General features: G+C 52.1%; 1 protein-coding gene across 1 annotated transcript in view; it reads left to right on the plus strand.

Moving 5' to 3' along the window:
• The window catches only part of POLD3 (DNA polymerase delta 3, accessory subunit), a 29,652-nt gene extending 16,529 nt beyond the window's left edge, over positions 1–13,123 (plus strand). The window contains exons 8-12 of the mRNA XM_073548511.1: positions 10,081–10,204; positions 11,078–11,187; positions 11,810–11,901; positions 11,986–12,064; positions 12,445–13,123. Coding sequence (XP_073404612.1) covers positions 10,081–10,204; positions 11,078–11,187; positions 11,810–11,901; positions 11,986–12,064; positions 12,445–12,641 — 602 coding nt within the window. The 3' untranslated portion in view covers positions 12,642–13,123. The remainder of the gene's footprint in view (positions 1–10,080; positions 10,205–11,077; positions 11,188–11,809; positions 11,902–11,985; positions 12,065–12,444) is intronic.
• Positions 13,124–14,901: the final 1,778 nt, after the last annotated feature.

Below are 14,901 nucleotides of genomic sequence, written 5' to 3' on the forward strand. Positions count from 1 at the left end.
AGCATTAGTGATTTGGTTTGAGCAATCATTCCTCTCACTAAAGACCTGCACGGTTCCTGCGGGAATACTGCATCATAGGTTTTGGAGAACAGACTCAGTGGTTACTAGTCCTGAGACATTAGTGTGTACTTGCAAGTATCCCCCTCCCGTTTCTTCGTTTTTCTTTTTCTATCTTTTATTTGGCAACCATGGCGGCGATGACAGTGGAGTGGTATCAGAAGCAGAAAAAGGACACCCTTGCTGGGTTATGCACGTACCGAGGCATAGACGCCGCAGGAGGAACCAAAGATCAAATGATCGCGGCTCTAGTGCAGCTGGACAACGGCCAGAATCCAGCGAGCGCAGAAGTTGGCCCAAGTTGTCATGGGGCTGCAGCAGAGGCTCCACTCCTGAGCGCTGGCCCCACATTCAACCAGAACGGGGTGGACCCCTATCTGCAAATGGCCTTGGACGAACTCCCCGCCGAAGACAGGGATGGGCGGGTGAGGCTGATCCAGCAATATCGGCAGGAGGCCCAAGCCGAACGTGAGCGCCAAGCTGAGGCTGAGAGGGTCGAGCGTCAAGCCCAGGCTGAGAGAGCTGAGCACCATGCAGAAGCTCAGAGGGCCCATGAGCTGGAGATGCTCCAGCGGGGGTGGAATGCCCCCACAGCCCGAAGCCGTGAGCCCAGCAGCGTCCAGACTCCTAAACCCCGGCCAGAGCATTTTCCCGTGATGGAAAAGGATGGGGACTTGGACACGTTCCTGCGAGCCTTTGAGAAAGCCTGCAGACAGTACCAGCTGCCTAGAGACCAATGGGCAAGGTACTTGACCCCAGGGCTAAAAGGCAAAGCCCTGGAGGCATTTGCTTCTCTTCCGCCAGAAGCCGATGACGACTATGACGCCATAAAGCAGGCGCTGATCGGCAAATACCGGCTGACACCTGAGGTATACCGAAAGAAGTTCCGACACCTCCAACGTGGCCCACACGATAGCTACAGTGATGTGGTGCAAGGACTCAGGACCCACTTTGACCAGTGGATCCATGGACTGTCCGTTGAAACCTTTGAGCAGCTACGGGACCTGATGATCAAAGACCAGTTCCTGCATCTCTGCCCAGCTGAGGTCCGACAGTTCATCCTGGACCGCGAACCAACGAACGCGGACAAAGCGGCGCAGATCGCCGACAACCACGAGGCCAACCGGAAGCCCGAGACGCGGAGGCCAGTCGCCACCAGCTGGAAAGGGGGTAAGCCAGCAACCAACCCCAATGCCCCAGCTAGCCGTCCCTCCGGAGGCCCTGTCCCTGTTGCCAACAACAGGCCGGCTACTGACAGTCGCCTGTGTCACCACTGCCAGCGGCCTGGTCACTTCTCTTACACCTGTCCGAATAGGCCGAAGAACCCCCCAGCCAAGGCCCCCGGGCCCAACGCCTCTGTTCTTTTGGTGGGAGGTGTGGTTGGGAGGGCTGACGACAACGTTCAACCTGTTCAGGTGGGGGCCCGTCTTGCTACAGGCCTCAAGGACACCGGGGCTGAACGAACCCTCATCCGTCCTGGACTGGCGGCCCCTGAAGAGTTTGTTGAGGGGAAAACCCTGACTGTCACCGGGATTGGAGGCACCCGTTGTCCCTTGCCAGTGGCACGAGTTTTTCTTGATTGGGGTGCCGGGAGCGGGTTGAGGGAGGTGGGAGTGTCTGAAAATTTGCCCACTGATGTTTTATTGGGGACTGACTTGGGGAGGATGGTTGCATACTATGTCCCTGACACCCTTCCCCAAACTGATAATAAGGGTAACGTTAACCCTGATGATGTTGATGATGGGAAACTGAATGTGTTACCTGCTAATGCCTTGATGAGTAATGATGCAACTAACAACCATTCTTTCCCAAGGTATGATGCTGATGTGATTGTACCAAAGCAAACTGATAACCATTCTTTTCCTAGGAATGATGATGTTGATGTATCTGTGCCGACTGAACCCGTTAACCCTTTCTTTGAAACGGTAGATGTGTCCACAGGTACCGAGGTGCTCAGCCCCGTCACTCTGCGGAGTGAGACGGCTGAGGAACCCCTGGCAGGAGCAAGCAACGGTGCTCAAGAGAATGGGGAGGTGCATGGGGACCATGAGGAAGGTAATGCCATGCAGCTGACCAGTGCCACCGAGGAAGGTAACTGGCCCATAAGTAGCACTGCTCCTAAAGTGTTGGGGGTGGATGGGGAGGTAGAGCCCAGGGCAGCACCAGCTGGTGGGTCTGCAGAAATCCCCAGGGAGACAGCATACATAGCAGCTGTCACACGCAGTCAGAGTGCCCAGATCGCAGGTAACGCACTGTCTTCTGGACCCTCTGCTGCTACAGGAGAGACTGAACCAGAGGTGAACCCAGAGCCGGTTCCAGAGGGTCCCAGTAAAGAGGGGACCCTGACGTCCCTTCTGGCAGCCTCCAGCATGGAGTTCCAGGCTGCTCTGTACTCAGATGCCAGCCTGGAGAAATTGAGAGGTCTCGCCGAGACGCCCACCTCCAAGTCTGATAAGGAGAGGGTGTTCTGGGAACGAGGAAGGTTGTACCGGGAGACGGTACCCGGAGATCCTAAAAAGGAGTGGTTGAGGGAAAGACAGCTGGTCGTCCCCTATCAGTTCAGAACTGAGTTGTTGCGGATTGCCCATGAGATTCCACTCGCTGGACACTTGGGGATCAGCAAAACAAAGGCACGGCTGTCTCAACACTTCTATTGGCCCAAGATGGGGACAGATGTAACACACTACTGCCGCTCCTGTGCCACCTGTCAAAAAGTGGGTAAGGCGGGGCCTGCTCTTAAGGCTCCCCTTATTCCTTTGCCGGTGATAGAGGAGCCTTTCCAGAGAATCGCGGTGGACATTGTAGGACCGCTGTCCGTCCCCAGCAGCTCCGGAAAGCGATACATTCTCACCGTGGTAGACTACGCTACCCGGTACCCAGAGGCAGTAGCTCTGTCTTCAACCAGGGCAGATAAGGTGGCTGACGCACTGGTGACCATCTTTTCAAGGGTAGGATTTCCCAGGGAGATGCTTACCGATCAAGGGCCCCAATTCATGTCTCGCCTAATGGAGGCTCTCTGTGAGAAAATGCAGGTGACGCACCTGGTATCGAGTCCGTATCACCCACAGACTAATGGTTTGTGTGAACGCTTCAACGGTACCCTCAAACAGATGCTCCGCATACTGGTTGAGACCCAAGGGCGCGACTGGGAGCGGTACCTCCCACACCTGCTGTTCGCTTACAGAGAAGTTCCGCAGGCCTCGACCGGGTTCTCCCCCTTCGAGCTCCTGTATGGCAGGCGAGTCCGGGGACCCCTTGGGTTGATAAGAGAATCCTGGGAAGATGAGCCAAACCCCACAGAAGTGTCCATCGTGGATTATGTCATGCGCTTCCGTGACAAGATGCAGACCTTGACGCAGTTGGTGCATGACAACATGACGCAGGCTCAGGCTGACCAGAAGCACTGGTACGACCAGAACGCCCGGGAGCGGACCTACCAGGTGGGTCAAAAGGTGTGGGCGCTGGTCCCTGTACCAACGGATAAGCTTCAGGCAGCCTGGGAAGGCCCATACGTCGTCCACCAACAGCTCAACCCGGTCACCTACGTGGTCACGCTTGACCATGCTCGGGGTAGGCGCAAGGCCTTTCACGTCAACATGCTGAAGGCGCACTACGAACGTGAAGCTTGCATCCTACCGGTCTGCAATCTGCCAGAGGATGGGGAGGAAGATTCCCTCCTGGACATGCTGGCCCAGGCCAAGGCCAATGGGTCCATTGAGGACATGGAGATAAGTGGTTCGCTCACCGTGTCCCAGCGGTTGCAGTTGATGGCCACCCTGGAACTCTTCCGGCCCGTGTTCACCAACCGTCCTGGGAGGACGGAGTTAGCGGTTCATGAGGTGGACACCGGGAATCACGCCCCATTACGGCGAACACCTTATCGGATCTCTGAAACGGTGCAACAAGTCATGCGCCGAGAGGTCGATGAGATGTTAAGGCTGGGAGTGATTCGACGGTCAAAAGGTGCGTGGGCTTCACCTGTAGTCCTCGTGCCTAAAAAGGATCGAACCACCCGGTTCTGCGTGGACTACAGGGGGCTCAACGCCATCACAACCTCTGATGCCCACCCGATGCCGCGCATCGAGGATCTGCTCGAGCGGTTGACAAACGCCAACTACATATCCATCATGGATTTGAGTCGGGGATACTGGCAGATTCCCCTGAGCCCTGAGGCGCAGGAGAAATCCGCCTTTATCACCCCCTTTGGACTGTACGAGTCCACGGTCATGCCCTTCGGCATGAAGAATGCCCCTGCCACTTTCCAGCGGATGGTCAACCACCTGCTTCGGGGACTGGAGGAGTACGCCGTGGCGTACTTAGACGATATTGCCGTCTTCAGTTCCACCTGGGAGGAACACCTTCAGCACCTCCAGGAGGTGCTCAAGCGTCTTCACCAGGCAGGCCTGACCATCAAGCCGGGGAAGTGCCAGATAGGCATGCGCAAGGTCCACTACCTGGGGCACCGGGTAGGCGGGGGTTCCATGAGTCCGGAGCCAGAAAAAGTGGACGCAATCGTGTCCTGGCCCACCCCCAGGACCAAGAAACAGGTGAAGTCCTTCTTGGGCACTGCAGGGTACTATAGGCGGTTCGTACAGGACTATAGCGCCCTTGCCAAACCCTTGACTGACCTCACCAAGCAGAGGCTACCCCAAACAGTCAACTGGACAGATGACTGTGAGGCGGCTTTCCAAGCTTTGAAAGCAGCCCTGTGCAACTCTCCAGTGTTGAGAGCAGTCGACAGCAGTCGCCCGTTTCTGGTACAGACCGACGCCAGCGAGTTTGGCCTCGGTGCTGTGCTTAGCCAGGTCGACTCGGGGGACCAAGAGCACCCCGTGTTGTACCTGAGCCGGAAACTTTTGCCGAGGGAAGTGGCATACTCGACCATCGAGAAGGAGTGTCTGGCCATGGTGTGGGCACTGCAGCGTTTGCAGCCCTACCTGTATGGGCGCGCCTTCACGGTGGTAACCGACCACAACCCACTGAGCTGGTTGCACACCGTGTCGGGAACCAATGGAAGATTGCTCCGCTGGAGCCTTGCCCTTCAACAGTACGATTTTACTGTAAAACACAGGAAGGGCAGTGAAAACGGCAATGCTGATGGGTTGTCCCGCCGGGGCGAACCCGCTGAGGTGCGCATGGCCGATTACCGAGAGGTAATGCCTCCTTAGCGCCCTCTTAAGGGGGGAGGTGTGATGTACAATGTCTGTGAGGTATGGGGTTTTGTCTACAAAATATGATGTTTTCTGTTGTAACTTTCCAGAAAGATCCGGCACATATGACAATCCAGGCTGCTAGCTCTGCAGCTTCACCCCTCCTCCCTTCACACACACACAGAGCAGTGCCACCCCCCTCCTCTACAGCCTGTGTTCGCACTAGTAATAGGAGACCCCCTGCTGTTACAACCATTTGTTTCCTCTCCACAGCTGAGAGAAAAAAGTGCGGGATGGTTCTTTGTTTGAAACAAAGAGGTTTGAATAAAACTATAAGAGCCTGCCGTGCGAAAACCATACCCAGCAGAAATATAAAAATCATATTTCTGCGATCCGAGCAGACCCAGCTTCGCTGTGGTGCCTGTTGCAAAACTCTCGGATGTCCAGAACCTGAGATATGATTTGCGCCCAAATGGACGGTCATATCGCATAGATGTTTGATGTTTTCTTGATGGGCTCATTACGCTGGGAAACATGATACCACTGATGAGTCCATACCAGCTTCTCCCATAAAGTTATAGCTAATCTAAGTTTTGTAGCCAAAACATAACTTGGATAAGAGAGGTGGGATCAACCCAGAATGCACCTCTCCGTGATGTCACATAGGAAAGTCTATAAGGCATTTCCTGGGCAAACCAGCGGAGAACAGCTGCAGAGTCGGTGCTGACAAGAACTCCAGATGAATGGAGACGTGTGGCTCCTCCCCCCTTAAAGCCGCATGGTCTGCCTAAGGAACAATATGGAACTGTGAGTGTAATCTCTTTGTTTTCTCCACTTTTATTTTATACCTGTACTGTACATATTTTATGTCTCAATTTTATAGCAACTTTTATCTGTAATCACTGTCCTCTTTCGGAAAATAAATGAAATTATTTAGATCTGTCTCCATGCTCTAAGAATCGAACTATACGCCTTTGATAGATAATCGCTACTAATTCAAGGGGTTTGCCACGGACCCACTTAATTTAACACTGTGAATTAAGTAACCGTGACTGGTGGCAGCGCGTTGTGTACGGCTATAGAGGCTTGCTGGCAGTCTAGAAGGGTCTTATATTGCTGAGTAAGGGGCTTCAGCCACAGCATTGATAATTCCCTTACTGCAGAAGCCTAATTGCCGGTTCACAACAGGCAGCCCGTCCGGCGACTAATTATCCTAGGTGCAGTTCCCTGACTGACCTGAGGGTAAGGGGGGCGCCGGAGAGCTGTGAGTTCCAAAGTGGAACTGAGAAAGTGGGATATACACAAATCCCCGCAGTACTTGGAAGATTGATAGCAGTGGTGGGGCATCCAAATTAAACTCCCCCTGCGGCAAATTGTAGAGCGAGATTAGCTTGCTGGATATTTTTGTCACATGGTGCCAGTGGTGGGATAACTAAGATAAGCCCCACTGCGCCTGTGATAGCCGTGTGCCGGCATTGTGTCACGTCCCTCCGTCCGCTGATACACCCGTGTCAGTGGTGGGACTGTGACATAGTGGTGACACAGGGTCCGCTGTCCGTCGCGTTTTGGTGGCAGTGGGACCCCCGTTAGTCGTCGCCCGTAAGTAGACGAACGGCGGTGGGCTGTTCGTCACACCTGGTATGACCGTAATGCCAGGAACCGGGAATTTATGGAAGGACAGCAAGTGTTCATGATTACTGCTTCCCCTGCCAACAAGCTTCAAGCAGTGTGGAAAGGCCCTTATCAGGTTGTCAAGAAAATTAATGACACTAACTACGTTATTGCCCTGGACTCTAGTGGTCGACGACAGAAAACCATCCTCATTAACATGCTGAAAGACTACCACGACCAATCTCTGCCTGTTCTAGCTGTCTGCCACCCCCCTAGTGATACCGCCAACGACGAGTATCTCCCTGATCTCCTCCAGGTAGCCCAAGCTGGAGGATCACTGGAACAAGTGCCCCTGGGCTCCCATTTATTGGATATACAAAAGGACGATATTGTCGCCGTACTAAGGCCAAGGGCTGCTGCTTTCTCCTCAAAGCCGGGGAAGACTACTCTCACCAGCCACCATGTGGAAACCCCCGGACAACGCCCCATCCAGCAGGCTGCCTACCGGGTTCCAGAGTCTGTTCAAGGCATGATAACGAGCGAACTGGAGGAGATGAAACGACGGAGTTATTCAGCCATCTCACAGTTCTTGGGCCTCTCCTGTCGTCCTGGTCCCCAAGAAGGATGGTACAACACGATTCTGCGTTGATTACAGACGACTAAATGATGCCACCAAGAGTGATGCTTATCCCATGCCCAGGATTGATGATCTATTGGATCGTCTGACCAGTGCCCAATTTGTGACCACGTTGGACTTGAGCAAGGGGTACTGGCAGATACCCCTAACGGAGGACGCTCTGGAGCGCTCAGCCTTCATTACTCCATTTGGGCTTTGAGTTCCTGGGAATGCCCTTTGGGATGAAAACTGCCCCCGCTACTTTCCAGAGACTGGTGGATCGACTGTTACAACAATGTCAAGACTTTGCCTGTGCTTACTTAGACGACACTGATAAGTGCCAAATAGGGATGGCTGAGGTGCAGTACCTCGGGCATAGAGTAGGGGGTGGGACACTAAGGACTGAGCCTGCCAAGGTGGAAGCCATTAGCAACTGGTGTAGACCCCAGACTAAAAAGCAGGTACTTGCGTTTTTAGGAACTGCTGGTTACTATTGCAAATTTGTTTCTAACTTAAGCACCTTGGCCAAGCCCCTAACCGACCTGACCCGCAAGAACATGCCTAGGAATGTGACGTGGACGACGGCATGCGAGGATGCCTTTTCAGCGTTAAAGACTGCTCTCGTCACTGCTCCTGTCTTGGCTGCCCCAGATTATAAGCGCATGCTCCTCGTGCAGACAGATGTATCCACCTTTGGGATTGGGGCAGTACTTAGCCAAGTGAATGCCGCCGGAGAAGAACATCCTGTTGCTTTTGCCAGTCGGAAACTACTGGATCGGGAAGTTGCCTATGCCACTATTGAAAAGGAGTGCCTTGCCATCGTATGGGCGCTAAAAAAATTGCAGCCATACTTGTATGGCAGAGACTTTACGATTGTTACAGACCACAACCCCCTCACATGGCAGAACCGCGTATCAGGGGACAATGGAAGATTGCTGCGGTGGAGCTTGTCCTTACAACCCTACAGCTTCTGCATCCAATACAAGCGGGGAAGCCAACACCAGAACGCCGATGGACTGTCTCGACAAGAAGAACCATAGGCTCCCCAGGCCGACCTACCCCTGCCACTGTACAAGGAACTATAAATGGTTGAGCAATGTGGACTAAAGTGAGCAGGCCAGAGGTCTGTGTAGACCTCATGGCGTGCTCACTTATTATGGGGGGAGAGGTTGTGATGGTGTGATATGCTGTGTGGATATCATTTTGTGTATATTTCTATTTCACTGATTTACGTAGTTTTTCTTGTTGCCTGGTATGTCTACAGCCTGATTGTATCTGTCTCTTGATGACCTCATGCAGTTCCTTAAGGGCCTGTCACACTAAGCGATATCGCTAGCAATATCGCTATAGCGTCACTGGTTTTTGTGACGTTATAGTGATATCGCTATGTCTGATACTTACGTCCGACCGCTCCCCCGCTGGTTATCGCTGATCGCGCGAGAACGTCCTGGACTGTTTCTCGTCGTCAGCTTCCTGCTGGGCTTCTTGCTGTGACCACGAGTGACGCGTGGACGCGGGCGGGCGGACGTCAGGATTGCCTCGTCTGACAGGTAAGTAGCGACCCCCGTCCCCAGCTGTGTGGCAGCTCACTAGCGACCACTTAGCGATGTACCAGCGATCCTGACCGCGTCATATCGCTGGTCGGGATCGCTGGTGCATCGCTAAGTGTGACAATACCCTTAATCCCCAAGGCTCCTTTGTCTCCTCAACCTGTCTGACTACCCCTTGACATAAGGAGGGGGCTGGGGAGGACAGGAGCTGTACACAAGGAAGGGGGTGGGGAGGAGAGGAGGTGGACAAGTCAGTTCCTGTGTGGAGAGCTTCGTGAAGACTGCACCCCAGAGAGAAGGACCCATTTTATCCTCTGGTGCTAGAGTTTTGGAATCTCGTCTCCCTGGACATTTTATCCTGTTACTGGACTGCATTCTTGTTCTGGACTATTGTATCCTCAGTGTGGTGGATTGTTTATGGACCTTCTAATTTTGCCTGTAATAAAGGTCTTGGGATTGTTCACACTTCCCTCACTCTGTTGATTGTGTGGCATCGGAGGAGGACCCAGTGACACCCCCCTTCTCATGTACATCACCATGGAATCAATGGCGCTATATAAATTATAATAATAATGTCACTGTTGGGCCAAATTTCAGCCCCTTGTTGATGACGTCTTTGCAGTGTCCATGGTAGAGCTAATGTTTGTCTCTTCTTCTGACTGACAACTTTCCTCACTCGGATCCTCTGCTGTGTTGTCAGCTGTTTACTGACCCGAATGTGTCCCGAAATTCTTATATTGGCGACGCTTTCCATGGAGTTAATCAGAATGGCTGTAAATGTCGGCGGCTGTTACTACTATGTAACATGGGGGAATGTGATCGGCTGATTCTGAGCACAATCACAGCCGCAATTATATGTTATTTTGGTTTTACCGCTCAAAATGATTTCCGTTCAGTGGTTTCTGAATGGATTTTTACAGATTATATGCGAAATTAAACGTAGAAAAAACTTCTGAAATGGTTCTTTTTGGTAAGATTATTTATACATGACAAAAATATCATGGGTGTGAGTGTAGCTCTGGAGTGTAATGCAGGAGCGGCAATGTGTGCAGTTCTTTCCTTCCTTCCGGTCACATTTTATTCTCTCTCCTTTCAGATAAAGTGAAGGCATCTCCCAGCACTGAGACTCTGAAGGAAGAGACGGCAGCAGCTCAGCAGGTCCCGTCCCCGGAGAACATAGAACCTGCACCCCCGAAAGCAGCTGCTAAAAGCAAGAAAAGGTGTCTGCATCTCTCCCCTTCATGTCCGGGCCATTTATATTATTTGGTTTTCAAGAGCCATAACTCTCTCCCTCTCTGCAGCCCCATGATGGTTTATTTATCTTATTTTGTGGACCATTAGACACACCCCAAATTTTGGGCGAAAAATGGGCAAACCTTTAAAATAAAGTGGTGGTGCGACTTTCTGATTTTATGGTAGCTTACCGAGGGGGCGGGTGGCAGGAGTGGGGTGATGCTGCGGGCCTTGGGCTGGGAGGAGACGGTGTCCTGGCGGTGTGAGACGGCGTGCCTTGGGTTTTCATAAAATGTCAGCAGTCCTGAGAATCTGCGCATGCGCCGCAGCCTCCAGCGGCCATCTTCTTGAAGCCCATCATAGTGAAAGCAATATGAAGAGTATACCGCTCACTGCCGACATTTTATGAAACCCGGGGCCTGCAGCATTGCCCCTCTCCTACCGCCTCCAGCTTCTTGCAGCAGTGACCCTGCCTCCTCTGCAGCTGCCCCCTCAGTAAGATACTTTCAGATTATAAGACGCACCACCATGTTCCTTGTAGATTTGTGGGGGAAAGTGCATCTTCAAATCCGAAAAATGGAGTATTTTTTTTTTTTTTGCAGGGCGAGTTGTAGTTTTGAATTTTATAATTCTCTTCAGTTTATAAAGGACTGAAAAACGTGGAAAACATTGTCCTCCCCCCCCCCCCCCCCCCCCGATCCATCAAATGTAAATCACTTTGAGAAGTGGAAACGTCTTTGAGCTTTTGGCGTTTTCGCACCGGTTTCCCTCGGCTCCACCTCCTTGGCCGGACAGCGGGGACATCGCGTCTGTGTCTAAGTCGCAGGCTGACAACCTCTTGTTAAACTTTTCTGTTTTAGCAAAGCGAAGAGGGTGGAGTTGTCGGACGGTGACGATGAGTCGGACAAGCTGGTGAAGAAGCGGCGGAGGATCAAGAAGCCGCAGTCTGACAGCAGCGATGACGAGGGAGGTAGGTGGCAGTGACCCATCTGCGCTTGCACGGGCAGTTCTTACCCTCACGGTGTCTTTCACACCCACACACTGTTTGTTGTACTCGGAGTAATCTCCTGCCATGCCGTCTGCCAAAACATCGCCATTTATCCCATCACGGAGCGCCCACGTCAGCGTTGCCCACCGGCCAGTGTCGCCTGCTCGTCACTCTCCACGCCCGCTCCGGCTTTGATGTGTGTTTGCTTTCGTCGCTGTCCCACCGAGCCGCGAGGTTTAGTCGCAGGTGGAGCTCTGAGCCGTGTTAATAAGGGCTGGCAGCAGCCGCTGTGCCCAGGGGGCTGCATGTGCCGCTGTGTGAGGGTCGCGAGGTCGCCGGAGCCCCTGACCCTGCGTCAGCCGGTTTTTCTCTGTGTCGCTTTTTACTGAACTCTAAAAGGTCAGTGCCTGGGGGGGGCGCCACAAGGCATTAGCGCTGAGGCATTGAGGGGATTAATCCCTGACTCCAGGTTTACGGCGTGTGGTCCAAGAGCATTTAAAGTGGCAGCTGTCAACCATTCATGTAATCTGTGGTGATGTTTTGGGGCCCCGTGGCTCTCTGTGACCCCTTCGTGGCAATGAACATTGTGATTTCATACCTGCAGTTGTTCCTTTGTCTCCGGATGTAAAGACAACGTCCCCTCCTCCTCCTTCTCCTCCTCTTGAGCTGGTCGTGAAGATGGAGACAGAACCTCAGGTGAGATGAAGCCCCACGGGGCGCTCTGCGTTACCTTTTCTTTGGAGCAGTGTATCATCTGGCTTTTTTATGTTATCTTACCAGACACAGCCCAGAGAGAAGATGCGAAAACGGAAACGCGTTCTGAAATCCAAGATGTTCATAGACGATGACGGCTCCATGGGTAAGAACCTGCGGGAAGAATCTGAGAATGGCCCGCGCCATTTCAAGGGTCAGCATGTAAATCTTGTCTGCAGTTTGTACGGCATTTTGGTGCCAGATTCATCCCGGCTTCGTTTCGTGCTGGGGGGAAGCCTCGCAGTGTTTTACCGTCACTGACAGGAAGCCGTGATCTTGATATGGTCAGGAACTGAAGTACAAAGTCATTGGTGAAGTATCCGATGGCGAATCCTGCCAGGAAGAGAACTTGTATCCCATAGTGGTCGCTCCCCAGGGTATCGACCATGGACGGAGGGGATTCATGTGTTTCAGCGCTACTTGCGTCATCTGCCCACCCTCGGTGTCGTTTACCCCCCCCCCACCTGACTTCCTTCCATTTTGCAGTGACGGAGAAGGTGGTTGAGAGCGAGTCCTGCACTGATAGCGGAGAAGAGTTACCAGCGTCCAAACAGTCAGCAAAACCGTCCACGGCCGGCAAAACCGAGGCCAAGACTGAGTCAAAGACGGCGAAGAAGACGGCTGCTGCCAGCAAGGGAGGGACCAAGCAGGCGTCCATCATGGGGTTTTTCCAGAAGAAGTGAGTGTGAACCCATCCACATGAAGTGGAAATAATCCCAGGACGCATCCCCTGTGATCAGACGATGACATCTAGATACTGAGGACACTCACTGGACGGCGAAATGTTGCTGATCGTCTGGAGATGAAGATCCATCACTGCTCCACCGGGCAGAGCAGCCGCTCAGTGCTCTGGGAAAGAGGGGGAGATGAGCTGTGACCACTTCCATGGTGGGTGTCATCCGGCTCTCCATGACCTCCTTCATGTTGGGATCGGTGGTCACCCAGCTTTCCTGGATTCAGTTTTGGGACTCTGACTCTGGGTTGTAATATTGTAAATGATCTATTATTTTTTTTTATGCTGTGTATTATAACTCCACCATTAGCTCAAGCAGCGGACGGGTCTGTGCAGTGGGCGGTCAGGAGGGTGACTGGTGACCCTACGCTGAGACTGCCGTCTGTCTTCCTGTAATGTTGGGTCTATTAAAAGTTGCAGTTTAACAAGTAACTTTCTGTATCTGAGTCTGTGCTGCCCCTGACTCCACATGTAAACTGAAATGCTCTGTGCTGCTTGGCCACCACCAGTATGTAATGGTCAGTCTGGAAACCTCCCATCAGCTCAGCACAATTCTCTCCTGAATTACTCTGCACTGCTGTGGACCAGGTCTCTGTACTCATGTAACCAGGTTATCAGGCTTCTTTCCTAAAATACTCTGCACTGCTCTGAACCTTGTTCCTTTTAAAATACTCTGCGGTTCTGTGGGCCCGGACTCTTTCCACATTGTAACCTGAAATATTCTGTGCAGATGGGAGTTTTACCCTTTTACTTTTATTATTTTACCACCATTTATTCCATGGTGCTGTACATGTGAGGTAGGGTTTACCTACCAAAAAACAAGTACAATAATTCTGAACAAAAGGAGTCACGACTGGTCCAGGAGGCGAGAGGACCCTGCCCGCGAGGGCTCACAATCTACATGGGATGGGTGAGGATACAATAGGCGAGGGGCAGAACTGGTCGTGCAGCGGTTTGATCGATTGGTGGGTACTGCAGTTTGTAGCCTTGTCGGAAGAGATGGGTCTTTAGGTTCATTCTGAAGGTTTCCAATGTAGGCGACAGTCTGATATGCTGGGGTAGAGCGTTCCGGGGGGGGGGGGGGGAGCACGGGAAAAGCTTGTATGTGTTTATGGGAAGAGGGGAGTAGAGAAGGAGATCTTGTGAGGATCGGAGGTTGCGTGCAGGTAAGTACCGGGAGACGAGGTCACAGATGTATGGAGGACTCAGGTTGTGGATGGCTTTGTATGTCATGGTTAGGGTTTTGAACTGGAGTCTCTGGGTAATAGGGAGCCAGTGCAGGAACTGACAGAGGGGGGAGGCCAGGGAATAGTGGGGGGGATAGGTGGATTAGTCGGGCAACAGAGTGTAGGATCGATTTGGAGGGGTGTGAGAGTGTTAGAAGGAAGGACACAAAACAGGAATTTACAGTAGTCAAGGCGGGAGATGATGAGGGCATGCACTTCTGGAGCTTATTGGTTGAGAAATGTGCGTATCTGAAAGATATTCTTGACTGGAGTTGGCAGGAAGTGGAAAGGGCTTGGGTTTGTGGTTTTATGGAGAGATTGTAGTCCAAGGTTACCCAGAGGCAGCGAGTTTGTGGGACTGGGGAGAGTGAGGAGCCATTTACTTTGATGGACTGGTTTGATGGGTGAATGATCTGGAGTATCATCTGGAATATTGTGTCCAGTTTTGGGCACCACATTTTAAAAAAGACATCAACAAACTGGAGCAAGTTCAGAAAAGAGCGACCAGAATGGTGATCGGTCTGCAAACCCTGTCTTATGAGGAAAGGTTGCAGGATTTGGGAATGTTTAGTTTGCAAAAGAGAAGACTGAGAGGAGACTTAATAGCTGTCTACAAATATCTAAAGGGCTGTCACATTGTAGAAGGATCAACTTTATTCTCATTTGCACAAGGAAAGACTAGAAGCAATGGGATGAAACTGAATGGGAGGAGACACAGATTAGATATTACAAAAAACTTTTTGACAGAGTGATCAATGAGTGGAACAGGCTGCCACGAGAAGTGGTGAGTTCTCCTTCAATGGAAGTCTTCAAACAGAGGCTGGACAGACATCTGACTGGGATGATTTAGCGAATCCTGCTTTGAGCAGGGGGTTGGACCAGATGGCCCAGGAGGTCCCTTCCAACTCTACCATTCTATGATGAATGAATTCTGTTTTGTCCATATTAAGGTTTAGGAATCTAGCAGAGAAGAATGAAATGACG

This window comes from Dendrobates tinctorius, unplaced genomic scaffold (genome assembly GCF_039654945.1).
Source record: "Dendrobates tinctorius isolate UK_male_01 unplaced genomic scaffold, ASM3965494v1 ptg000157l, whole genome shotgun sequence".
In the NCBI taxonomy this organism is placed as follows: Eukaryota; Metazoa; Chordata; class Amphibia; order Anura; family Dendrobatidae; genus Dendrobates; species Dendrobates tinctorius.